The 27,800-nt window shown below is 39.2% G+C and overlaps 1 protein-coding gene across 5 annotated transcripts; it reads right to left on the reverse strand.

The window, feature by feature from the left end:
* Positions 1-850: 850 nt before the first annotated feature.
* On the reverse strand, positions 851-27,800 carry ppp1r9ala (protein phosphatase 1 regulatory subunit 9A-like A). Of its 5 annotated transcripts, none has more exons than XM_088000932.1 (19): positions 27,617-27,800; positions 24,039-26,060; positions 13,057-13,189; positions 12,270-12,390; positions 11,868-11,972; positions 11,396-11,522; positions 10,625-10,789; positions 10,463-10,516; positions 8,993-9,222; positions 8,773-8,869; positions 8,559-8,679; positions 8,310-8,461; positions 7,676-8,000; positions 7,545-7,602; positions 7,380-7,454; positions 6,374-6,611; positions 4,177-4,293; positions 2,293-2,481; positions 851-2,067 (listed from the first exon to the last, which is right to left on the reverse strand). In XM_088000932.1, the coding sequence occupies exons 2-19, from the start codon at positions 25,908-25,910 to the stop codon at positions 1,909-1,911; spliced, it is 4,338 nt and encodes a 1,445-aa protein (XP_087857058.1). In that variant the 5' UTR covers positions 25,911-26,060; positions 27,617-27,800; the 3' UTR covers positions 851-1,908. The 5 variants fall into 5 exon arrangements, with proteins under 5 accessions (XP_087857058.1, XP_087857061.1, XP_087857054.1 ...); XM_088000935.1 differs by having other exon boundaries at positions 6,374-6,575; positions 12,270-12,393; XM_088000928.1 differs by having other exon boundaries at positions 12,270-12,393.

The following is a 27,800-nucleotide window of genomic DNA, read 5'->3' on the forward strand; positions in this document are numbered from 1 at the left end:
AAGGGTGGGGGGAGGAGGAGGAATATAAGAAATTGAAAACACTTTTAAACCTTTGCTTTATTGAAATTATAAAGCTTAACCCATTTAATAATTGAACCCTGACAATGGATTTTTATTTGAAGTATCTTGGAAAGGTTGAAACATTTGTGGAAGATTGTGTGAGATTTATTTTTCAAAAATTAACAATTTCATCCACATCACTGGTATTAGTGCTCTTCATACCATCAAGGTTATAACTTATCTGAAAGAGTTTGATTTTAGTTACTGTTTTGAGCATATCAAATATGAAACCTACGTTGGTCTTTATTTTAAAGCCCTGCTCTGTTGTATTAAGAATTCTCTTATTTTGAAGAGAATATCTTAAATTTACGTTACTGCTCATGTTGCCATGGTGACTCCCGCCTTTTCTGAGCAATCATTTTCTCCCTTCATGCCACCTCTTTTGCAGTGGCGAAACCTCAAACAGCTGCTGCGCAAGTTACCCGAAAGTCTGTTGCTAGGTAACGAAAGAGCGACTTGATACCACCCGCCGTCAGAGATTGAGCAGCTAAGCCTTTCCTCTGCCTACATCCCCCAGAATTATGTGCGGTTCTGGATTGGAGTGCACTTTTGAGATGTTGCTAATTGACTTGCTGCCCAGCCCTACACCAGATGTGATCACATTTAACCTGTCACTATTCGTTTCTATGAGATTTATATTTTACATCTCCATGGTAACTCAAAACCATTCGCCACCTGAAGAGGACACGTGTTGCTTTAACTGGGGATAGCTAACGTTTGTAGTACGCTATGTAGCTGTGACTTAAGCTACAGTGTGAAACGAAGACAAGAAAACACAATAGAAGCCATGAGAAATGATTATTAGTTTATTCATGCTGTATGTACCAAGATTAGCATCTCAGAGTTCAGAAAACATCGTTTTCTTCTGGTCCAACATTTAATATTTTGTACAAACATCATGGAACTAGGCTTGAGAATAAAGGAAGCACTTCGGTTTCATGGAGAACATTCATCGTCCAGCCTTGCATTCACACGTGACACGGCTCTGGATCCACACCAGTCGTTGCCACAGGCTCATCCTTTGAGTATTTACAGAGCATCATGGTACCTTTCAAGCCAAACAGTCCGAGTCAGGCACACAGCAGCAGCATTCACCTGGTCCCTACGTGATAAGGTTCTCATTTCTTTTCCTTTTTGACAAGAAAAAAAAAAAGTCTGGCTATTCTACTTAGTAGAAAAATGTAGATAGTATAAAATAAGGAATTTAAGTAAAAATGCAGTTAACAGGCACATGTATAAAACTCATTTATACATTTAAAACTTTGCTGCCTTGAAGCTTAAAAGATTGATAGTGCTTTTATCTGGACTGTACAATATAATTGGAAACAGATCTCAATAATTATAGTTTCAAGATTTTTTTTTTTTTAGTGGTAAAAGTGTTAGAATATCTGTTTTGGTCTCTTACCAAACTTGACATACCCCATCATTTAATTAAAATGGTTTTTAGCTGTAGTTAATGGAAACCGATAGAAAACAATAATAAAAAAACATTCTGAATATAAACCACCACCTCAGGTCCTGCAAGGAGGTTTCTGGCACATCACGGTCTCAGCATGAGAAGCTAGGCAGACTCTCTCCAAATATCATGTAGAGTCACAAAAGGACGGTGGTCCATTCAAAACGAATGAACAACTTCACACTATGAATGTCTCTGGACTGCAAGGAAGAAAAGCTGCACAGGTAGAAAATGATAGAAAACTCCTCACAGCTGGCCAAATGATTTAAGCCAACTGTGTTAACCACTGTGATCTCCTGAAAGGAACATCATGGAATCAGAAATACAGATTTTTTTTTTTTTTTTCTGAACAGGGACGAAAGTCAAGGAAAGACTTTTCTGAACAGCTCTGATCAGCAGATGGAGTCGCCCTGGACCGGCAGCCTCCCACTGCGTCGGCCCTCTTTCTCTTTTTTCTCCCGCTGTTTCTCCAGCTTCTCCTGGGCTTTCCGCATGTCCTTCAGCTTCTTTTTAATAGTGGAGCGGTCACTTTGACTTGTCACACCGAGTGCCTTAGGGTAAAAAAAAAAAAAATCTAATCACAACACTGAGACAAACTATACAAATTTATTACCTGCATTAATTTACAGCAGGTTTAATCCTGTCAGCTAATTTTCTGTTCCAATAACTCAGAGAAGTTTTACTTTGGCCACAAGGGGGCAGCAACTATGAGACCAGAGTTAAGTGATGCTGTATCTTGGTTTTACTGGAATATTTTGAAAGTGCATTTGTTCTACCTTCAGTTTGTCGCTGTCTAAGTGCAGCAGCTGCTGGCCATCGATTCCCTTTGCGGTGAATTCAGATGTGTACTGATCCATGTTCATGCCCATTAGCCAGTGACAGACCTGCTGATTGGTCCAGTCGGAGATGGGCCGATTCTGCCACTGATACTCTTTCCCAGCTGGGACTGGTTCATCATCCAACGTCTGTAAAGAAAACAGATATTATAGATGGAAGTAAAAATATAAGTACTGCTGCTTTTAATCCATTGTTTATTTGCATCCAGGCAAAATGTTTTCATTAATTTAAATGAATTTGAAAACCAAATCTAAAAGTTGGGCACCTGGAGGCTGTCAGCACTATTTTTGTTTCCTCCTACAGATTATACTATTTCCATTGCATAAAAATTTTGTTTTTTATGTTTGCATATACTCATCATAGTCCCTGATTTCTCAGCATTTTTTTCCCAGGGTGGGATATTAACAACAAACAACTACAGTGAAGTTTAAAAACATGATCTGGGTGTGCAAGTTTAAACTGTGAATTTTTTCTAATCCAAAAACCGGATTAAAATGATATGAAACAGGCTCCAGTGTAAGTTTTGATTTGATGTGCATTTAGGATCATTGTGCTGTTGGAAAAAAACGACTGTGTTCATGTTTTGCACATAGGAGCAATAAGCATGGTGGACAAAACTGGTTGTTCCAACATGAAAATGAACAAATTGAAATGACTTCAATTTCTTTTGGTGAGGTTACATTTTCAGTCAAACTTAAACCAGTTTATTGATGGTTAAATTAAAATGTTGTACTTTCTCTGTAACTATGTGTAGACAATTTCAGTCTGCATGCATAATTTTCTCTTCATGTTTATCAGAGTAATTTAAAAATTTCACAGTAAATTCACATCATCCCAAATTCCTGTTTTTAAAGTTCAAGGACATGCCCTTGAACTTTAAAGAACACTTCCTTGAACTCTAAATGTCATATCAAAAAAGGTCCAAATCAACGTATTTTTCAACGTGACTGAGTTTATTTAAATTTCTGACCAAAACTTGGAATTGATTTATAGGAGTGCATCGATTGCAGATTTTTTTGGCCGATCCCCGATTTTTAAAATTGTTTTTAGCTGCAAACGTGTAGAAATGACCTGGTGGGCCGGTCTATCAGTCAAATCTATCTCACTGCAGAGGAAAAAAGACTGTGCTTGATTTTTAGACCTTTGCTTGATTTTTAGACCTTTGCTGTAGTAGATGACATCAGTGTTTAAGATTCAAATCAGTGCACCCCTACTGATTTCCCCCCAACTTGGTTCAGCAGCCACATGATATGGCACTATAACTATTTCTGTGAGAGTGCTGATCAATATTAACTTTACCTTTCTACTGAAGGGTCAGAAATGCTGCAAAGCAAATTTTAACTTTCCTAAAATCTCTAAAAACGAGTAAACTACAACATGTAAAAGCTGATAAACATTCCCCAAGCTAGTACACAGAAAAACAAGCGTGCATTCCTAGAAAAACACCCCCCAAACTCTGCAGCGTGTACTGACGGTTTCACACTGAGCTGCAGAGACGAACTGTATCAGATTAGAAGGTGAAAGAAACATCACTAAGCAAACAGGAAAAAACAGGACACAGCCGCGATAAAGCATAAGTATGCACCATCCAAATCATAGCCAACTTAAGAAAAAGCTAAGCCACGTGACTTGCGGCAACACAAAACAAACCGGCTTTAACACACAGACATGCAGCGCTCATATTGTCTCTGTCCATTCACGGTTTAATCTGTGCTATGAAAGGGGGCGAGGCTCAAAGGGCATGCTTGAGAATGTCCCCTTTCAGTTGCATCAGGGCGTCCCCACACAGCTTTTGTGACCACAACAACAAGGAGAGCACTCACCTCGCTGGAAGAGAAGATTAAAGTGTGTGAGCGCCCAGACAGATTGGGTTCAGCGACTAACCCAGAGATGTCTGAACTGGGGCTGGCAGGGCTAGAATCATCTATGACTGAAAAACTCTGGAACAATGGGAAAGAAGGAACGCATTTACTAAAGCAACATCAACCAAAACACCAGTTTCTGTTCAGGACGACAGCTGAGGGAAGGGATGTTTTCATGGGGATTAAAAGTAATTACAGTGGTGGCAGTTAATACTGATTACACAGCAGAGTCATGACTGTGACCTTAAACATGTGAGGGGAAGAAAGGTCAGATCCTACAAACTACAAACAATCCACCACCCAAACTACATGATGACACGCTAAACTACAAGGAGGCCATTTCTACTGAGAAACTGTCCCCGCCCCCACCAAAAAAAAAAAAACACGACAAAAACAAACACTAACTCCAGGTATGAGGTAATGTTTTCTCTGAAGGTATTTCATAAATGTTTATACGTTTGACTTGTTACATTGAGGCTTGCAGAAGTATTCACACCCCTTTAACGTCTCCACATTTTACCCTGTTGCCACCACAAATGTTTATGCATTTCATTAGCATTTTATTTGAGAAGCTAACAGAACAGCCCGTTATTGTAAAATAGCAAAGTAATATATATGGCTCTCAATTTTTTTTTTTTTTTACAAATATTAACCTAAAATGTGCGGACAGCTTCAAGTCTTTTGGGACCTCTCATCTAGAGACTAAATGGTTAGCCTACTATTTGTTATATAGATCAAGTGGAGAGATCTGTTGTAGAGCATAATTATTAAGTCTAAAGATTTAGGATTGAACTTTGACTAGGACATTCTAACGTAGGAACATACTTTGCTCTAAACTATTCTACTGGCACTGTGTTTGGGCTGCTGAGGGTGAACTTTCACCCAAACACTGCCTTGTATTAATCTCCATCCGTCATCACAAACTCCACCCAGCTGTCCTGCAGCTTGCCCACAGTATATTACTGCCACCACCATGTTTCACTGTGGGTAAGGCGTGGTCAGTGTGAAGTGTGTTCGATTTTCAGCACAGTGTGTATGTAGCCTCAAAAAAACAGTCCAAGTTTATGACTCCAACATGAAGAAAGAAAAAGATTAAAGGGTGTGAATACTTTTACAAGGAGACTGCTGCTGAGCTTGGAGGAAAGAAAACAGCATCTAAACTGGCAGGCTGTGATTTAATCAAAGTGACTCATTAAAATAATAAACGCATAAACTCAAATGACACACACCAAGTTAGGCAGAAGTCAAACGCTTTATATTTATTTACACATAAAACTCTTAAGAGCATTTTCCAATTAGCCGTAAAGTCTAGAAAATTACCCATGGGTTGTTTGTTCTCCAACCAGCCTGAATTCTTTCTTAAAGTAAATGTAAAAGGGGGAAAAAAACGGGTAAAATTAGAAGTTAAAACTTTACCACATACCCACTACAAAACAAGTAGTGAATTATTCCAGGGATGTAGGACTGGAACGGTTAGTAATACACTACTGACTGTGATCTAGAGTCAAAGGAATAATAAAACGTGTATACTGTACCAAATCTAAAGAGCGACTGAATAAAGAGGACCAGGAGAGGTTTGTCTGTTTAAAGAAACATGGTCAATGGAGACTTGTCAGAAAGCAAAGCAGTAAAGTAAGAAAACAGCCACAAAATCAGTCATTTCTTCGAAAAGTGAAGCCAAAGCTTCAGCTCGTGTCTTGAACTCATTAAAAGGGAATTGTGGGAACAGCAGCCCACTAAAGCCTGGGTGACAGTCAGGCTTTCCATTTGCAGCATCACTGCAGATTCAGGCTGTAATATTTCTAATACGAACAGCTGGATGCTGTAACCACTTTCCCCGCAGTGACCAAGTAAAACGAGTTGAAACATCTAAATTACCGAATACACAAAATGTTATGCCTAACTATTGATGAGGAGCTGCAGAGTACCACGTGATGGAAAAACACCACAGGACCCAACCAGAACAGAGTTACCACATTCTCTACAGATCCAAACATTTTGCCTAAGGAAGTCAAGAAGGAAGTTCATCCTGGCTATTTGGAATAGTTTTCCACACAATATTTAGAGACTGAGTGACAGGACGAGACATTAAAGACAATTTAAATAAAAATGAGGTGCCTACAATTTATCTAAATAAATTCACAAAACAGTTGTCTACCTTAGTTTTACAATCCTGGCTTTGCTCACTGCTGGTTTCGTTTGCAGCGTATGGCAGGCTGCTGTTGGACGAGGACGGCTCTCTGTCTCTGTCCCTGTCTTTGTCTCCAAACCAGGAGAAAGGCATACAAGTGGGGACAGAGGTCATGGACTCTGCAGGAGACAGGTTCCCTCCAGATTCCTCTAGTAGCTCTGCAGACCCCCTGGACATCAGATCAGCAGTGAGATGCAGAGTTCTGCTACTCCGACATCAAAAAAGACAAAAGCTACAATATTTCTCTGCTTCAAAGCCTCAGCTATTCAGCTGCTATGGCAACAAGCCTAAAATAAATCACCCTCAAGTTTGTACCAAGGTTATCACTGAAAATGTAGAAATTGCAACAGAGTGATACACTTCAAGTGTTTATGTTTGAAACTAATAGCAAAATTAATAAAAGGTTTTGCCTACTGAAAGTGCTTTTTTTTTTTTTTGCATGGATCCATCTATCAATGCAGTGAATGCATAAAGATGATCAGACTGTTGCTGAGGCATTAAGGAAGCCCAGTTTCCCAGCTTCTGGGAGAATAACCAGGTAGGAGATGAACTCAGCATCTCCAACAAACTTGGACTTGATAAAACACAGAACCAAGAGCAGGACCAGGACCGGATACTTCAGAACCTCTCCTGCAAACTCTTGAATGGACTTGGCGTCTTATATTGCATATTGTGCATCTCAAAGACTAGAATGTAGCATTTCTTAAAATACTGTTTTATTACTCTTATCTAATATTTTAATTTGATGAAAAACATTTAAGGTTTTTACTAACTTAGACCTTCTAAATCAACAGAAATGTGTTTGTGCTTATTCTAAATAATACATTACTTTCACTTTTGGAACAGAATTGCTGAAACAAGTAGAAGTTGACTTTTCATTGACATTTTATCAATTTGAAAGAATTTGGATGCTAGGCGTAAATTAGAAAACATCTTAACATTAAGAAAATATAGAATATTAGCAGAGTAATACCTGCTGTCCAAAGAAGCTCTCAGGGCCTCTTTCTCTTTGTCTTTTTTCCCTTTGCCGCCTGACTTCCGAAGGCCTCTGTTTTGATCATTAGGGATATTTGTTTAATTTTTTTTTAGAAGGTGAGATCTTGGCTGCAAATGATCAGTGAATAATTCGGATACTTGCCCAAAATCTGGAAATCGCCTTTTAGGTTTTACTGCTGTAGAAGACTCACTCAACTCCTCTGTAACAAAGCAGAGATTAGCGAGAAGAAAAAGCCTTTGCTGTTGCAGACATCAAATCAGGTTCCTGCGTACCTTTGAGTTCTTTCCCTTTGCCTTTGGACTCTCTCTTCTTCACGTTGCGCATCAAACCCGGAGGAGAGTGTGGTGAGGACGTGTGTTTTGGAGAAGACAATGAAGGATTGCTACAGCGTTCAGCACTGTCCCCCAGTGACGGGGACAAAGATGGACTGCTGGACATCTCCAATTTGCTTTTGGAAGTATCTCCGGTCTCGCCCGGATCGTCTTTCTGTCCATTTCCAGGGTGGCAGATGTCGACAGGGAGCGCTGGGCTTTCCTGGGTGGACTGCCGCCTCCCGGCAGATTCCTGCTCCTCCTGCTCGTCCTCTTCTTCAGTTTCCTGCAGGGACCGAGTTAATTATTTACAAGGACAATGCAAGGAAGGGAGAATAAAAGCTATTTATGCAGAAGAAACCTCTGGTTAGCTGTGTTTCAATGTTATGCTATCGTCTTCAAACTGAGTTAGGAAAGGATTCTACTGTCTTTCAGAACACATCTGTACATTTAGAGAATGATGACAAACTCAAATATCACAACAGTTGATCAAATCTGCAGTCCATCCTGCCGGTTATGACACATAACCCTACCTCCATAGTGAGCATGCTGGCCGTACACTAAAGCAGAACAGAGGGGCTTCAGAGTTTCAGACCTGAGAATGATGAGCGGGTTCAGCCAGGCCTTCCTTTAGTTTGCTTCGAGTTGGAGCCTGGCGCCGGCTCATCTGAGCCAACCGGCACTTGGCCTTCTGAGCGCTGGTGTCCAGGCGCGTTGTTTCAGGGACCACTTCGGTCCAGTCTTGATCTTCAACAGAAAAATAAGCGGTGCTTGCTAAAGACGGGGGTTCACCTTCACAAATTTATGTTTTTTTGGGATTTTAATCATAGCGTGCACTATATACCTAAGAGAGAGTCAATGGATTGTGAGTTGTTGACCGAGTCTTGGCTGCCGAGTCTGTCCTCAGAGTCCAGACCGCTCTGACTCTCCACAGCTGAAGCCCCTCTGGACTCCAGGGCAGCAATCTGTGGACAGAAAACGTCATGGCCATGTTTATTTCAGTGACAGCAGCAGGTTAGCAGGTGTAGAAGCTTTCACTGTCTGACCCGGATTCTTACCCTGTTCTGCAGGCTCTCCAGCTGCTCCTTGTACCATTTGTCTTTTTCGTCCAGAGTCTTTTTCAGCTCCTCCTCTTTCTTCACAAAATCTATCTCTCTGTTGGGGATATGAAAAATGTTGCTTTTTTTTTGGTAATGACATAATGCTTTCAGTTGATTGTTACTAAAAACACTTTTTAAAAAAAACACAATCTTAGCTGAAAAAAGAAATTAAACTCACTTTTGTTGGTAGTCTTTGATCAGTTTCTTGGCCTTGTTGTACTTCTTGTCCAGGGCCTCATACTGAGCCTGATTCTCGGCTAATTGTTCATTCACACTCTTGCACACAGCCTGGGCTTCCAGCCAGTAATTCTCCAGCTTTAGGATTTTGTCGTTGCTCTCCTCAATTTTTTGCTCCAGTGCAGATTGCCTTTCTTCCCACAAAGATTTGTCCTCCTCTGATTTGCTTAGCTGCAACAAAAACACAATCTTGTACCACACGTTCACAGAAATGTTGGTTTTCTTCTAGCTATGGCGCCAAACTGTGCGTTTTAATTTATAGCTAAATACTAACATAGGGGAAACAATTCAATTATAGGTGAAACAATTATTTAAAAATACAAAGACTGTTCTATATACATGCACAGTCTAATTACTGTCTACAGCCACTACATTCACCACCTGGTAAATATATTCATATTCCTTGAACCTGGATACATTTAGTCATTTTATAACCAAAAACTTCGATTTATTTTACTGGGATTTTATGTGATGGATTGACGCAAAGTAATGAAGTTGCATGAAATATAAACACCCAGCATGACGAGGCTAATAAGGAATAACCAGAGAAGTAGCTCAGAGGTCCATGGTAACGCTGGAGGAGCTGCAGAGATCCACGAAGAATCAGTCAACAGAAAAAAATCATAAGAAAACCTGTGAGCATTTTTCCACAAGTCATGCAGAAGAACAAACATTGGGAAAAGGTCGTCTGGCCAAAAGTGACCAAAGTTAAACTATTTGTGATGGAAGGTTACACCGCATATCTCCCTGACCACACCGTCCTCACAATGAAATAAGAGTGTGGAAGCATCATGCTACCGTTTACCAGTCAGACTTGATTGCAAGACGGATGTAACACGGGGAAATCCCACATAATCTGCTAGAGCCTGCTACAGACTTGAGAATAAAGCAGAGCTTCAGCAGGACAAAGAAACTAAACATACAGCCGGAGCAACAGTGAAATGGCTTCAAATAAACATGTTACAATAGTCCAGACAAAGTTCATCCTAACAAATGAAAATCTGTAGTAAGACCTGAAAACCAATGTTCACAGGTACTCTTCATAAAATCTCATTGACAATGAACTATTTTGCAAAACTGACAATAACAGTGGTATAAGTAAAGCCAGGAGGAGTACAATATCAAAAATATGCAGCTTTAATTGCAGCAAAATGTGCTTCTACAAAGTATTGACTTATTTTTCAAGGAAATGTTAGAAATCATGAACCGTTGTCCTTCCACTTCACAACTATGTTCTTCTTTGTGCTGGTCCATCACATAAAACCCGAATCACGTATCCTGAAGTTTGTGGTTGCCACAGAATTTACAAGGTTTCAGAGTGTGACTACTTTTGCAGGGGATTGCAGTTTTTCTAATATTTGTCATGTGTATAATTTTAAACAAGATATGTACATTTTTTTTCTCATCCTACCTTTTCCTTCAGTTGATGTATTTCATCTGTAGCAGCGCTGTGCTTCAGTTGCAGCTATTAGATATGATTAAAATTAGATAGTTTGTTCCATCTAATAAATCAGATACTGTATCAGCAAGAAGGAGTTTAAACATTTATGAACAGAGAAGACATTTGGTGTACCTCTTTGAACTTGAAGGCCATCTGAGAGCTGTTCATGTCCGTCGGCATGAACAAGGCCTCTGAGTCCGGCAGCTCCAACACCTCCACGTTTCTCCCTGGAGAGAAATTGGACCCAAGGATTCTTTCTTCTATGACGTCGTCGTCCTCGTCCTCATACCTCTCCTCCTGAAAGATATCGCTCACTGTGAGCTCAAACACACCTTGATGATCTCATACACATTGAACATTGGTACAGCAATACTCCCAGGGTTTACCCCTTGCCTGGAGGAAACAACATTGGATTAGTCCGCAGGAGTCACTTCAGGGGCTTGGCTGAGCATGTTCATGACAATAAAGGCAAACATGAGCAACCCACTCAGTAGATAAGACTATGACCACACTCTTTGCACAGCCACACACCTTAGTAAGTTTGTCTTTCTCTGCTCTAAAAAAGCCCGTTTAATCTCTGGATAGTCTCAATGTTGCAAAATTAGGCTCCTGTGGTGGCTTGAACTTCAGAAAACAAACATTTCCCAACTCTGATGGACAGATGGCAGCTGAATGAACATTTTCCAACAGCAGAGTTGTGACACATGGCTTACTCATAGGCAGCTGCTAATTTCCTGGATGATCCAGGGGGGATTGGTGTGGGAGCGGTAAAATGGCTAATGCTGCGCAAATGTCATTACTGCATTATTATGATTACAGGATTTACTGTTGTAAACATTTTGGGGGTTTTTTCATACAAAGCACTAAACGACCAGCTTAAGGGTCACTGTGAAGCTGACTTACCTCCTCTGTAGAGTGGTCGTAAGGGTCATCCAGGTGTTGCTGCTGGTTCCTCTCCTGCTCCAGTGTCTCACTAATGAGGCGGGCCACCTCGCTCTGAGTTCCCGGCTTCTCTCGACCAATCAGAAACCTGTTTTTTTTTTGTTTTTTTTTATAGAAACAAGCATACTATACAATGTAGTATTGTACATGTTGCTTTGGATACCCTACAACACAACGTTTTGTGTCTTTGACACTAAAGTATGCAAACTAGAAATGTGTTTTTGAACTCACTTTGTAATGCAGGGGAGTTAAATTTGCCTATAAATCATTACCATAATACAACTGAACCTTGGCCTCCCGTCTAAACTCTCACGAAAGAAAAGTTTCTCAACCAGCTTATTTAATTATAGTGGGATAACAGCAACACAGTTTGGCAGCCAGCTGGATATTTAGATTGAGGTTGTTCTGAGGGCAGAGGAGGAGTTAAACTGACCTCACTGTGCCTTTGGTGTTCTTCAGGACAGTTGCAGCAAACAGCTGGGTGACTCCCACCAGGCTGGTCCCATCCACCTCTACTATCTGGTCATTCACCTGTATCCTACAGCAAGAGGAAGTTAAATCTGTGAGGAGGACTTTAAAGCACGCCGCTCTTGTAGGGTTTTGCACAGACCTTCAACATGAAACAGAATATATTAAATGTGCTTCAAAAGACAGGATTAAACAACTATTTTCTCTTACTTTCTTTTGAGACAGCTTCTAATAATGGGATCGTTTCTTTTCCATGTCTCTTACGTTAAACATGGAAACGTTTTTCACCGTGTTATAATTCAGATAATAGAAAAAAAAAAGGGAAGAACGTATTGTGACGGGTCTAACTACCGCAGAATTGACTTACCGTCCATCTTTCTCAGTTGCTCCATTCTCAGTTACAGTTTTCACAAAAATACCGAGTTTCTCCAAACCCTGGTCAGCTCCTACTCCCATTCCTATGATACTGATCCCAAGCCCATTGTCTCCTGCTGGCAGACAAAAATATTGATGTAAAAGGACAGACAGGAAGAACGGACAAATAAGCTGAATTACACAGTTTGATTAAAAATTGAAAATGCCTAACATTTGGCTTAAGGTAAAAATAAACCTGATGTTTTAACTCTTGGTGAGTAAAGCATGCTAAAAATTACATAAATAAATTACATAAATCAGATGGAGGGATGAAGACTTAATGATGGATGTTTGTGTTTAAAACAGAGTCACAGAAAAGAGAGATAAGAAGCTAATAAAAAGGAAAACATTTTTTCCCGTCATGTGGAGATACGTTTGTGGTTAATTCATGCTGCAAATCGAAGCTCTATTGTTTCCTTTTGGCTTTTCAACCTCTCCGTTATGGGACATTTAAAAAATACTGGGAGGCTTTAATTGAGGTTCAAAGTTACTGGTGTTTTAGTAATGTTATCCAAACAGTTGGTACCAGATGCTAAGGTCTGCTTAAACTCTCTATTAATTGTACGGTCTTGTTTTTAAAATACTTGTAAATCCAGGTTCTACCGTAGCTGCTCTCCTCTGCGGTGAGAGTGACGTTGCCGTAGGTGGAAGGTTGGAGAACAATCTGAATGTCACTTTCCTTACACGTTCCTCTTGAATTAACTTGCTTAATACACTAAAAACTTCCTTTTGTGACTCACCCTTTTGAATTTCCACAGGAAACACGTCCATTTTCTCCACTCTCTTTTCCAGCTCATATTCTGCAGATGCTGCAATAGGGTCCACATCATCATTGCGCCGATCGTAATCCTCATTGGAGAAGGTGCTGAAGACCTGGGCAAAATATTAAAAATAGGTTATTTGGATGGCTTCAATTTTTAAGCATTCCTTTTTCAGTGAAGCAAGGAGGATGCATTGGGGTTTTTTTTTGTTGTTGTTTTTTGCTTTTCTTAAGAATGGTGTGATGACACTCACAATTTAAGCTCTTATAGAAAAATGAGCTACTTTGCTTTAATGCTGATAGATGGATAATGATTTTGGACCACCAACACTGAAATCCCCTCTCTTTTTTTTTTGAATATATATATAAAGATGCCTAATTTTTACTCATCTGTCTGTTGAGACGGCCGCTTCACATATTTGGCAGATGTAATGACACTAAAGCATGAAAAGAATTCCCTAACGATATGCTGCAGAGATGTCAGGAGTTGTGAAATTTGCAGGCGGGTCTGTCAAAGCGCTGGATGCATCTCAGAAAGACTTTTCTGGTTGCAATTACAAAGAACAGACATGCAGTAGTGATGATCATGAGGTACTGCGGAAAGTGGGACACAGCTGTGGAGAGGTAATCAAGCAAAGATGTATGACAAATATTCCTCTCAGTGAAAATAAACTGGATATATGTAAAAGAAAAAATATACATTTTGATGATAATTAGATTTCTAAGGATTGTTTATTATAAACAAAACATTTATCCAAGTCACAATGATTGACATAAGACCAAGCTGTTCCTGCATTCAAAGTCTCAGAAGTCTGTCTGCTGAGTATGCTCTCATCACAGGCCCAATCCTGCAGGATCACATTGTTTCTGCACATGTTCTATGCACTTGGAGGGCCAAGGGGCTTGCAAAGGGAAAAACACACAGTCTTTAACATAAACATATTTGGCATTGTTGATTTTTCAGAGTGCTACAGAAGCCATAGCTTACACATATAATCCTTTTGCAGTTTAAGATTCATTCCTGAGACACCCAACAGGAAAGGAGCTAAATAATTTATCTAATCCTTCCTGGACTTCAGACCACAATGAAAACACAAACAATCGTGAAATGGCCTTCAAACAAAAGAACGATCACAAGCATGTTTCCAGGTCCACAAAGGCCTGGTTTCAGAAGATGTCCTGGAACCAACTAGAGTGGCCATCACAGTCATCCAAAATCTCTGGTAGGATTTGAAAAACACACATGCAGCACTCGGGCGAGATGCTGGCATCTGACCGATTAATCATGTTTGCAACAGGTCGTGAAAGCAAAGGGATTGTACTAAGTACTTTGAGTTATTTTAGGAAAGCAATGCTTTAAAATGTCAGCTTGTGTTTAATTTGAACATTTTACTAATCAAATTAGTTGCTATAAGTCATTTAAAAATTATCCTTGCTTGAGTTGCTCCTTGCAAACATCTGTTAGTTTGGATACATTGCCAAAAGACCTGATTTCCGATGATGGATTAAGCAAATTTAGCTACTAATGTATAAAATAAAATACAAAAATTAATGTGGACAACAAATATACACCATTATACAATAATGGTTTGGAACTATCCAAGTTATTCATTGATAGCTAAAAATAACTATAAAATGAATGTAGGAATAAACAATGTGATCCAGTAGAGCAAGCAAGTTGAAGCGCATAAGTATTGATGGTTAAACCTTATTGTCCTTATAATCTACTTTACCTATAGAAAATAACGTGTTTTTTTTTTTTATCATTTCCATTGTTGATTATAATAAATAAAGAAAAGGTATAAAACCACCAGATTAGAATTTCTAAAAAAAAAAAATAATTCAGTTTAATTTGTGCCAATTAAAAATAGCGTCACATTTCTGTTCAATAAATTACAGAGGAATTATCTAATGACCAAAAATGCCAAAAACAGAAACCCATTCAGCATGTTGCAGTTGAACTTTGGAGTGTAAAAAACATTTTTTTTATTAGAAACAAGACAGGAGTTAATTAAATCATGAACAGAGCCTGTGAACTGTTGATAAGAAAGTAGATTAGCTTAGCAGACTCCATGAGGAGCTTATGCCTCATTATAAGGATGAACCAACAAAGGACCGTCAACAAAACCCTTCTGTTTAGAACATTGCTATTACTTATCTGGGTGAAGTCATGATGATTCGGTCACAAAAACATCGCAAGCATGTTGATAATTTGGCTGCAATATTTGTACAGGAGAATGACAGTTCTCAGTAAACAGACGACTTAAAAACAAACGGAGCAGCTTAATCTTTTGAATTTTTTAGAGTTAATTTTAAAATCTAAATGATCTGAAAGTAAATAAAGTATAGAAATGTTCATACTGACTTAACCTGCTTATGTTTTAGTTCTTAAGATGTTACGCAATAGATTTGCTCAGAGAACGCAACTGTAAACTAGAAATGTTTCCTAACAAAGAGATCAGATTTCCATAACGCAGATTTAGTTTTCAAATGCATGCAGGTTACATTTGTTTGGATTAGATTAGCAACACCCAAATGTGCACACAAAAACATTACATTATAGAATAAACCGCTAATCATCTTCAGCATCTGGTTGACGACCGACACTCCGAGGAGCAGAGCCCAGGGATCTTTTCTGAACCGGTTCTATACAGAAGCCCCAGCACTTCTGGTGACACCAACCATAGCTGGATTCCAGTAATCTGTTCTGTCTTAATGGACTTTTTCACGTGTTTCAAAGGTGACACTGGTTTGCAATCATTGAGAAGATGCACAGCGCTGAATTGAAATGAACGGAGGGCCCCAATAATACCTGCTGGCTTTGTACAAAAAAATCTGAACTAGTGGGATCTTCTAACAATGTTCTTGTTCTTTGCTTTGATTTGAAAAACTAAAAAAAAAAAAAAAAAAACATTCAAAAATCAACATTTAATTAATCAGTCTATGTAACTCGTGTCTTTTTCCTTGCTAATGCAAATAAACTTTCTAATATGTTCTACAAAAAAAAGTTTTTGCCTCTTCACAAATTTCTTCTGTTTTTTGAGTTGTCATTGTTAAATTCCTCAGATAAAAGAGATTTGAATATCTAAGATAGACTTAAATACAAATCATTTTTAGGATGTCATTATTAGATTATGATGACAGAATAAAAACAGCTGAGGAATCTGCCACAAAGTTAAAAACTACTTTACTGTGGGAAAAAAGGCTGCAGCAGTTGAGAAATTAATGAACAAAAAACAATCGTCCTCCTTCAGTCTCCCTACTATGTAGACATTGGATGCAGCCCAAAGCAGTGCAGACAGTAAATTTCCAGAATAACTCACCAAGAGCTATATTTTAATTGGCAAAGAAAGCCACTGTAACAATTTTATACTGAATAGTAGACACAGGCATGAAGACATAAATGTTCGTTTACAACACTGCATGTGCTGGATGATTTTTGCACTTATTTCAAAAGATTAAAACGTACACACCAGCCCCCAGTCTGTAATTTAGGCTGATGCCATTTGTTGGATTCCATGTTTAGCTGAGATTTCACAAGCAAATTTATAGCATTGATTTTTAATTGGTTTAAAAGCAACTGACAAAGAGCAGAACACATTTGTTTCATCTGATTTTCACTGTATTTAAGTTATTTACGTTGACCTTCGAAACTTAATGACAAAAGTTGTAAAATTTCACTTTAGCATCCTAAGAACTAGATCAGGCAGAAATATAAGATTTAGTTTAGACTTTGTAATTACGAGCTGAAAATGTAAAAGATTATAATGCTGATAACACCAGTGGATCTAGTCATGAGCGTTAGCTTGTAGCATCTTGACTTTCACCCCTCATCTTCTCTTGATTAGTTAGCTCTGGCTTTCCTGCTGCCATAAAATCCTAAAACTTCTTTTTGAAAAAGAAAAAAAAAAAGTTCTTTGCTGAAACCTGATCACACAATCACATCCTTGTTGGTAAGAAAGACAGAAAAATCAATCACAAGTTCACTAGCTTGTTCCAGCTAAAAATGTCCTTAAACAAAGGTCAGTGTCCCCTCTGATCACTCTAGCCAAATTTTCCAATCTCCAGTTCAGAACATGCACAGTCTGGATCAAATTAAAACCACCCAATATGTCTTTTTCTGCAGAGAAAACAAACACCATATTTAAAAGCCAACTGTTTCCATTAGAACCATTGATCATACCGAACAGCATCATTTACATTCTAAACGAAACCTTTACACTAGGCTTTTAATAAGTTACTTGCTGATGGTTTCAGCCTTTTTTATATTTCATGTTCTACAGTCTTAATAGCCTGTGCCGACTCTGTTATGTTTTAACGCACAGACACGTCCATGCCCACACCCAAAATGAAACGTTTTCCATCTTTCCTCCAATTACCCCTCATACTACAGAACACCAGAATGGGAAATGAGTCAGCAGCTGTGAGGAAAGGCAAACCAGAGAAAACTTATTGCCAGTGCAAAAAAAAAAACAAAGGCTGTCCACTGGATTGGGGAGCATGTAATGTAAACGGAACCACCAAAAGACAACAAATTAAAACCTGCTGTGAGGGTAAGCTGGAGCAGGAGTGGCAGCCAGGAGGGATCACAGCATACTCAGGGGAAGAAAAAAAAAAGGAACTGGAGCCTGGTTGAGATCCTGGATAAACACCAGGAAAAAGAGCATATTATATCTCTAGTACTTCCTGTGCACATGCCTCTAAAATGATAAACACTTGACTGAGTTCACAATGATTTACTGACAAAGTCGGAGATTGTTTCAGGAAGCAGGTATACAAACAAAAGATAATTGTGAAAGGCTTTCCATTTGCGTGTGAACTTTGTTTTTAGAAACAGAAAGACTTCTTTTGCAACAACTAAGACTTGCTCTGTCTGCTGCACTTCAATTTGATCCATGGACCCCATTCAACATGATTGCAAGTGAATCTAAATATAAATAAACTGTGCGAGGAAATCCCAGGCATCTCAAATGACCAAATTGTTAGTGAAGACATTGTTGTTGGTTCTGAATAATGCCGTGGTTGACAGGTGCAAACGCGTAGCAAATGACGAAACATATAGGTGAAACACGCTACAAACTTCAAAAAAAAATAATAATAATAATAATAAAAAGAATTGCAACAGAAACACACTGCAAACAAATGCTGCAATCACAGAAAATAGCAGTGAAACCTACAATGCAGCCCAACTCTAGCCGATGTTGGGCTAGAAGCTGGATTCGTCCTTGACAGGTTGCCAGTCCATCACTGGGCAACACAAAGACACACAGGACAGATAACACGCACACGCACGCGCGCACGCACATACACACACACACACACACACACACATCTGAGTATCAATTAACCTAAAAATCATGTTTATGTATACCAGAAGGAAGCCAGAGTACCCATAGAGAACCAACATTCACGGGTCTTTCTGCAAACTCTATGCAGACAGACTTCTGACTCGGATTTGAAAATAGAAGGTATGTTTTCCAAAATGCCTAATTAATAACTCTGTCTTCTCTGTATCAATTTTGCAAAGCTTGTGCATCGTAGTTTTCTACAACTGTACCTGTTCAATAACGCCAACGAAGACTTTTTATGGATGTAATGACATAGCACCGATTCTTTGTTACTGCACTGCATACATGTGCCGACTGTAGCAATATTTCCTCATCTCAACAGGTTCAACGAATGCAGCAGATAAAGAAAAAACAACAAGGGAAGAGCAGTAAAAGAAAAACAATGACACTGCATGCAATAAAGAGCGTATGTGTGCGTCTGTAGAAGGGTTAAATTCAGCCAGTGACAAATCTTTCAGTTATATAAATTAGGCTTTTTTTTTAACTGTCAAGTGAAACAAAACCAGAGTTCACATTTGCAGATAGGATCAAATTTCCAAAGTACCGGAGCACACGAACAGGTTTAACAGGTTTGTCCAAACATGGCCGACAAAAGGCTATTTTTGTCCTTGCAAAAGCTCCTAAAACTCTCAACAGTTAATCTGTTGTTTCAGTAGAAAGTGGCAAGAGGTTAATAATCAGAGACATTTTCGAAGTGTTTACCATAAGCTCTAACTTCACGACATACAGGGTTAATGAACAGCGTTGGTCTGCCTGTATTAGTATTCTGCCCTCTCTTGTCACCCACTAGCCCAGGTGGCTGAAGGGAAGTCAGATCTTCTTTGAGACATTTTGGCAACGAAAACAAAACCATGACAGCAAAGCGGTCATTTAGCTGCAGATGGAAGCCGTTATTTTTGTGTGGTTTTAATACAGATTGGCTTTGATAGCGTTAGAACAAAGATTTAAAGCACATTTGAAAATGACTCACTCGCCAAAATATTAATCAGAGCATTTTGCAAAGACAACAAAGTAAAACATGTCTTAAAACTTTGTTCTTTTTGAAACAGGTGAAGCATCCACAAATCAGTTTAAAGACGAAAATGCAGGTGCACAGGAAGTTTATCGGATTATAGAAGGTGCACGCTTCCTGCATGAGCAAAACAAGCATTGAAATAAGTAAAATATAAACAAATAATGCAATGAACTAAATTCCTGAACCACACCTGCTTCCAGTGAACACAGAAGGTGGTTGCTTGACTGAACCACAGTTGGGACTTCCTGTTCTTTTGTAGGGGGTGGGGCAAAGACAGCAGGTGCAAATATTAGTTTTGATCTTTATTCTTGACTACCATTTTAAGTGTCTTTCTGTTCAATATGAAACAAATACTATGACAACCTGTTTAGATATACAACATAGCGCGCTCTAAAAAGCACTGCGCTCTAAAAAGCACTGCGCTCTCTGTCCTCCAAACAGGACACACCTACAGCACGGCACACTTCACATTTTATTACTTCTGACTTTTTCCAGTACTGGAACATACAGAGAAACACTCAGCTCCAGATTACAACCATTCAAGCTCATTTCAATTTTAATACGGCCATATAGATTTCATGCATTCCTGAAATGTTTTGAGGTGGGGGGTGACATGACAGAAGTAAATGTCCAAAACATTTGCTGTGGCCCTGGTGGTATTCTTTCAAATGAATGACTTAGAAGACATTGCTTTCTCAACTTCACAACTTCTTGTGGAGCTGTTAAGTGCTGCAACTGCTTAAGAAAAAAAATCCCCCGAAGAAATAGGTCTGATCATGAACATCATCAATCAATCTCCAGAAGTAAATATTGCATTTGCCCTTTAGCATTGTGTTTTATATAAGCCTGTTACATTATTCCACCTTGTTACGTTTGTTTCTGCAGATTAAACCAGATTAATTAAAAGGTCTAAGACCCTTAGCTCCCCTGCTGCACTCATCCCTTTAAGACTGGGATATTAAATGATTTAAGATACCACAGTCATAAAGTTAAAGATGAACTGGGGAAGTAAGGGACCATTGTTGGCAAATGTGACAGATATGCTCTTTAATGATCTTTTTTCCCCATTAGGTTTTGGTTAATGTGTAATCATTAACACTTAAAATTAACCAAGAAACCTGAAGCTTCTGTTGCTTTAAATAATGCTCTGGGTTCTTCAGTGACCTTCTAGATTAATCATATTAAAGAAATTAAAGGTCATTTTCACCAATGCCTTTGTGGATAGCAGTCACTGTGGTTTGCTGGAGTACCAACATTTTACAAAATGGCTTTGTAACCCTATCCAGACTGATAAAGGCAAATAACTGTTTCTAATAGGTTGGGTACGACATTTTTCTTCGCCTAATAAAAACTGGTGATGCCCATATTGTATTTACATTGGTCATCTCTGTCTGACATTAACATTTGTTGATAATCTGAAACATTTAAGTGTGACAAAAAAAAAAAAAACAACTTTTTTTTATGGCAGTGGTTACTTTCTGCTTTTCTGTGATCTGCTTACACGGGGAGCAGCAGATGCTAACTTCATCTGGCAGTAGTTACTCTGTTTCTGTCCTTGAAACTGTCTTCATCCAAGCTTTCCTTTGTAGCCCAGATACGGCTGTTGCATGTTGAAAGTGACTCCCTCCTTTCCTTCACAAAGAGGATCTTTCTTCCACACAGGACATCTCATCTGTCAGGAAGACCTAGGATACTAAGGGATCCAATTCTGATGTGAACAACAAGCACAAAGCACTTCTTCTCTCCTGGTCAGCTAAAGCTCCAATGAATCCAATTCCAGTGCCAACTTATCTAGTAGAATGTACTGTTAGTGGAAAGCTAGTCAGGCTACAGGTAGAGATGTAAACAGAGCAAATACCCTTGACACAGACCTTTTGCCACCTCCTCTTGAGCCAAACCTGGTGCATATTTAGGACTAAAGTTTGGATTTAAACTCTTCACAAGGTCTCCTCTCTTACAAGCTACCAAAGGAGCAATATTTCACATCATTTTAAATTATGTACTTCCTCTTTATTGCTTAATCTCTCACTCTGCATTATACGTTTACCACTGCCACTCGAGCAAATTATGATTTCTTAAAGCAATTAGATTTGGTATCAACATATTTATTGCAGTACCAAAGATACTACTGCAATGGCAGAAAATGCATGAGCTCAATAGGAGTTTCCAGATTTATGCGCAAATGTCATAGAGACAAATGTCTGAAAACCATCTGTGTCTTTATCAGTCTCCTACCTTACTTTACCATCATTAAGATTTTCCCATCATTTTCTGTGAGCTTTAGCATCTCAGCCACCAACAAACATATAAGGTGTTTACCAAGGGCAGTTAGAGACCATACAATTGGATAAATATATTGTTGGCAGGCAGATCCTAAATCTCTGGCACTTGAAAGAGGATGTCCAACCAAGTCATGCTTCCAATTCATCTTTTGCAAAACAGAAAACATTGAAATTGCAAAGACCTTCATGTTTCAATTTATTAAGCAGCTTTAGCAGCCAAAATTAAAAAAGGGCAACTGCCTGGCTTATTGCACTGATGTGAGACTGGAAGGATAGGTTTTTAAATGTCCCAGTTTAATTTTAGTCACATACAGCAGTCTGTTTTTGTCTTCACTCTGGGTCATCTTCTGGTTCCCTCTCCCAGGACCCCCTGATGGTTGGGATGGAAATTGGGAGGGGGATCCACACCCTGTGATAACAACACATTTTGAAGGCCTGAATAAACATGTCAAACCGTGCTGGGGTACAAGGGAGTGTTATTTTGTTTGCGTCTGTTATCTTAATGTTGGTTAGATATTGCAGTATCTAAAAAAATATAAATATATATAAATTTAAACTTGATGTTTGTATCCATCCAAAGCGTTTATCACACCCATTTCCAAAACACAAGGCATTTCTTGTTGTTACTCCATCAGTGGAACGAACATATCTTCTTTAAACACAAAGCAACCTTCTATAGAGCAGTCATGCAGGTTATCAGATGTAATTAAAGTCTTTGAGGGGTGAATAGTGTGATTAAGGTCAATTCAGTTCCACATAATTCAACTACAATCAGTATGCTTCACTTTCACTCATTTAATTTAACCTTAAGGTAACCTTAAGTGTTGCATGCTCTACTGTCACATATGAAACTGTCATTCTCTGATATGGCTTAGGTCAGGAATGTTAGAGACTAGAGACTCTTCTTTTGTTACCGGTTGTTAAAAACAGTCCGATTTTATCTGCAGCTCCATCTACTGAGCTGTAGTGAAAGTCACATACTTCTAGCAAGGCTATAGAAGGGATATGATTCACTTCCAAACACCCAAGACAGCTGTGGCACAAAAACATAACCAGCAGCCAAAGGGGGCATCATTTTTGAAAAACATGTAATTAAAGAATCATTGTTGAACAGTGTGAAAAAGATGTTTGTTGCAGTAAATCCACACAACTTCAATCCTGGACTTTTCCTTTCCCTCAAAATAAAGTTTCTATCACCTGAAAGCTTTGCCATCTGTCTCTAATCTGAATCAGGTTTAGGAACCAAAGGTAGGAATCTATCCAACTGGTCAAATATTTATCAGGATGCAGAGTGTGACACCTGGCACTTAAAATATAACTGGCTACCAGGCACTGCAGCCAAGTAGTTCTTTGTGCCTGCAAACACTGATTTTGCAATTGAATATTTGCTCCATCTCTAATGGGGTCACAGGTAATATTTCTCTTCTATGTGAATAAGTCCCACCGTATGTGGGAGAAATTTTCAAAAATACAGTGAAGTAGTCCTTAAGCATTTCACGAAAGAGGCCAGATAATTACAGCACACCATTTACAGCAGATTGTGAAGATGGACAGCTTATTAACAGACTTTTTTTCTGTCATCAATACTACACAAATTCAAACCAGCAGCACCAACAAATGAAAACAAGGCAACGTAAATTCAGACAGAAAGCAATTTGTGCTACAAACATGCACAGATTCCTTGTAACCCCCTGAACAATTACAATTTTTCTGTCACGTCATACGAAATTTTTCCTTAAACAACTACGAAGTCAGAAACACACACTAAAAATGTTTCAATAAAATCTTCAAGACAATCTTGCATGTTTGGAAAAACATCCACTCGGGGCACTCGCGCAGAAGCGGCCGAGATTTTCTACAATACAGCATAACGCTTCACACGAAACCCTGACTGCAACTTTTGCAGGTTATAGTCCTGATTTCACAGGAACTTTGCAAAGTCAACACTATTTCCAAAAATACTGTTACTACTACATTGGCCTAGTCTCCAAACTCCTCTCACAGCTCTCATGAGATTAAGGAGGTAGGCTGTCAAACCACCCGCCTTCCTGTTCAACAAGAATAAATAAACCTTTTTTTTTTTCTTTCTTAACAGTCACAGATCTTATCTGATGATAGATTTCTGTGGAGTGACGCGAGCATAGCAGACAAAAGCATTCATTCTCAGCCTCTGCTAATTTGTTCTGTGTCTACAGGGAACACCAGGTCAGACACCATTGCTGAGTCAGTGAGACAGTGGTTTATGATGAAAATACTGCACAACATATTTTACATTTGAGTTGAATAACAATGCTTTACACGTAAACAACACACTTACCAAAATGGGATCTGTGGAGAACCTAATTTTCCTTTTTGGGGGAGGTTCATCCTCATCCGAGAGACCAATAACTTCATAACACTCATCATAATTCTCATAGATTTGATCATCCTCCTCCTCATCATCTTCCTCTTTCTCCTCCTCCTCCTCCTCGTCTTCTTCCCTGATGACCTGGTCTACATCTCTATCATCCACAAATGCTGCGTTCTCTATCCCATATACCACTGGAGAGACTCTATCCAGAATGTTCTCCTCTACTTGCTTCTCTAGTGAATCCTCCTCCTCTTCCTCCTCCTCCTCCGCTGCTGCTTCATCCTCTTCATTAGTGTCCTGACTCACAGCTAAGTTATCCTCCTTTTTCTCTAAACCAAATCTCTTGTCATCTGCTGGGACTCTACCTTCATATACAGTGTCTGCCCCCCTTTGTGCTTCTTCTATAGTCTCTTGTGATGAGATTTGATAAGGAGAGTTGAGGTTTTGTCCTGATGGAAAGCTTCTTTGTAGGTCTTCACAGAATTCGTCTTTCTGCTTATCTTCAGTGATTTCATCGTCCTCACTGTCCGAGGACTCATTCTGTACCACCACCAGTTCAGCTCGCACTGTGCTTCCCCCTTTGGAGTCAGGTGATGAAGCCTTGCTTTGTGGGTTGGGCCCTGTAGGGCTGAGAGCTGGGCCATCGTTACTCTTGGGTTTTTCCGGGTGTTTATTCCGATCTACGTTCAGAAATCCGCCAGCTGACGGCAAGGGCTGTTTCCCATCCCTTGGGGGTGAACTCGATGGTTTACCACCCTCACCAACAGATGTCCTACTAAATCTATCAACTGCTGGTGAGGGGCACTTGTAGCTGTGGTTAAGTGAGGTTGTTTGCTCTGATGAGCGAAGTTTCGGAGTGGCATCTGCTGCCGAAGATACATCACCACTAGCCAGTAATGTCGGTTTAGTTCCCAAAGATCCAGATTTGCTATCTTTATTTTTGATGAGGACATTATTAACAATTGAAGAGTCGGTGACTTCTTTGACAGGACAAGTAGCTTTGTGTGAGACGTCCTTGGACACAACGGTAGGCTGTATGTGTTGAGTGGTGCTGTGTTGTTTAGGAGACACCACTCCTTCTTTCCCAGCAGATGTGTTGTTGTCGTCTGAGTCATTCTCAACTATATAATTTTCCAACCTCTTTGACAAAGGCCCTGCATTCAGCGACACTCTAGACACATGCCTTTTTTCACCGTCAGCTATCTCATCTGAGCAACTTTTAGCTGCCGATGTGGGTGTTTGCTCCAATTTGCCAGGACTCTCTTTGCATCCCGACGCTCTCCTTGCGTTTTTCTCTTCATCCGAGGCACTTCCGAGGGACAGACGATTAACCACTCTATTTGGAGACTGTTTTTCAGCTGCTGGCTGCTCCTTGACGCCTCTTTCAAAGAGTTTTCTGGTCACAGAAAACTTCTCCGCCAGAGCCACTTTGTCGATCTCAACATCTTCCCCCTTGGGTGTTTTATCTAAACTGTGGGATTCGGGGCTTGAAGCGCTGTTTAAATTAACTCTGTGAGTGCTGACTGGAAACTGCAACTTTGTTGGGGAACCATGGGGGGCGTCAGACTTTAAAGTTTGTTTGACTTCTTGAGACTCTGGTTGCTGTCCATCCATTTGTAGAAATATGTTCTTGATCTTATTCACTCTGGTTCCAAAAGGCCTTCCCCTAGACTCATCCCGACTTTCACTTGATCCGTTTGCAAATGTTTTTGAGGCATCCTCGGACTTTGGCCCATCAAAGGAGCACTTGATGGCGTGGAAGTCAGACTTGTAAGCATTTCTGTGAGGGGACGCGCTTCTAAGGCTCCTCTCCCCTCCTTTGTTTTCTGTTTTGATCATCTTGGTTGTTTATCGCTGCAACTTCACTCCAAAACAAATCAGCTTTGCAAATGTTTTGATGGAGAACTACAATCTGAGTTTAGGCAACCATTTCCATGGGTCCGGCAGAGATTTTCTGGAGCACTGTCCTCTCAATTCAAGCGAAGTCATCTAAAGAAAAGAAAATTAACGTTTTAATTTATTAACAGACATGACACGGAATTAAACAACAATTTCAAAAATGACAATAATTTAACTCAGACACAACTAGGGCTGCTAACTGTCCATTAATATTTTGAATAGCTAAGGTAATGAGAGGAGCTGTCAAGCATGAAGTTGATACAGAATGGATCTTCTGTATTCTGTTTTTTAAGAGTCAAAAAAGGATTCAGAGGACCATTACTGATGACAAGAAATTTGAAACAGAGGTTAGATTGATAAGAGAAAAACAATAGTTTTTTCAACAAAATCAGATACCAAAATATGAGTCAATTTTTAATTTTAGCTCTTAACATCTATTTTCACAACAAAGGAAATGAGTTTTATTTAGTAAAACAAAATTTGTTTGTAACTAAATTTATGATGTATAAAAATGAAAATTCAAGCATATTAGAATGATAAATATAATTGTTAAGCTCAAATGTCTAAAAAAGGGTGTACAACTGAAAATGCTGCTCATTTTGTCGACATATAGTTCTGATTAACTTGTGATGAACTGCAATAAATTACATACCCTGCAATTAACCCAATTAAAAATTTTAAATAGAGTCCCATACTACTTTTAGAAAATGGAATGAGATATGAAGTTTGGAAACTCAAGCTTTTCACATGGATCAAAATATCTCATTCAGGTTCTTTGGAAGTGTTTATTTTAGGAGATGAAAACAAATAGAGCAAAGTAGTTAATTAATTACTTCTTATTTCATCTGAGAATAAACAAAAAAATTACTTAAAGAAACATCTAAATGTCAACTGGCTTGGTGGTAAGGTTTGCTTGTGGCTTGCACCTCTGCTGCTAAGAGAGTGACGTCAGTGTATTTTGATCCATATTCAGTTTTCGCTTTTGCTATACTTACCCAGACCTGGAAAACTATAAAATCAAATTTAATGTTCAGAGCTCAGAAGAAATACTGTAAAGTCGTAATCCAACTAAATTCATATGTCTTTTTAAATCCTTGTGCTCTGTTTATCTTCAAAAAAAAAAAAAAAAAGTTACGTTAGACTAGTTGTGCTTTTCTTAAAAGAACTTTTTGTTAACCGCGAAAAGTGGTGGAAGGTCGTTCCTTAGTACAACCTTGTGAACACTAGTCATGACATAAAAACACATTTTAGACGAAAATCAGAAAGGTTCAGGTGCAACTTAACACTGATTTTAAGGTTAGCTCGCGTGCACAACCGTTTGAGTGGATCTGAATAGTTGTTTGACTCCTAGCTTGAGCTAAACTTAAGCCAAACTACTCGGGCTCGAAAGTAAAAAGAACCATTTGCGGTACTTAAATCGGTAGGTTAACCTGTGTCGGTATCACTGGCAACTCCACCCACAGATAAAGAACGACACAAAGTTCAACTCAGTCTAGCAACACTTCAATAAAGCCCGAACGTTAGTACCTCAGCTTCAAACAATTCATTGTTGCGTTTCAAGTACGAGTCGTTGAAGTAGTTCGCACCGGCCAAACACGGTCTGCTGTGAAAACAAAACGTAAACAACAACTTTCCCGGCCTCTCACCTAGTTGCGTTACAGAGTTAGAAGCCGAAGAGCTCGTCCGAGATTCCAGTTTTGCTCCGGTATCAAACTTGTTCCTTCTCGATCTCCGCCATCATTCCCCGCTCCAGCGGCGTTTCCCTGCCTCCTCTCTTTGCACTTCCAGATCTGTGTGTGCCGCGAGCTGCGCGCGCAGTCAGCCACTTCC

The sequence above is a fragment of the Poecilia mexicana genome, unplaced genomic scaffold (genome assembly GCF_051168715.1).
Source record: "Poecilia mexicana isolate PSO_F unplaced genomic scaffold, ASM5116871v1 scaffold_2, whole genome shotgun sequence".
Classification (NCBI taxonomy): Eukaryota; Metazoa; Chordata; class Actinopteri; order Cyprinodontiformes; family Poeciliidae; genus Poecilia; species Poecilia mexicana.

Coding starts and splice junctions, on each gene's coding strand:
- ppp1r9ala (XM_088000928.1), bottom strand. CDS start 25,910: ATGATCAAAACAGAAAACAAAGGAGGGGAGAGGAGCCTTAGAAGCGCG. Junction 12,394..13,056: donor TCCTGTGGAAATTCAAAAGG/GTGAGTCACAAA, acceptor TTTGTCTGCCAG/CAGGAGACAATGGGCTTGGG. Junction 8,001..8,309: donor AACCCGCTCATCATTCTCAG/GTCTGAAACTCT, acceptor CGGTCCCTGCAG/GAAACTGAAGAAGAGGACGA.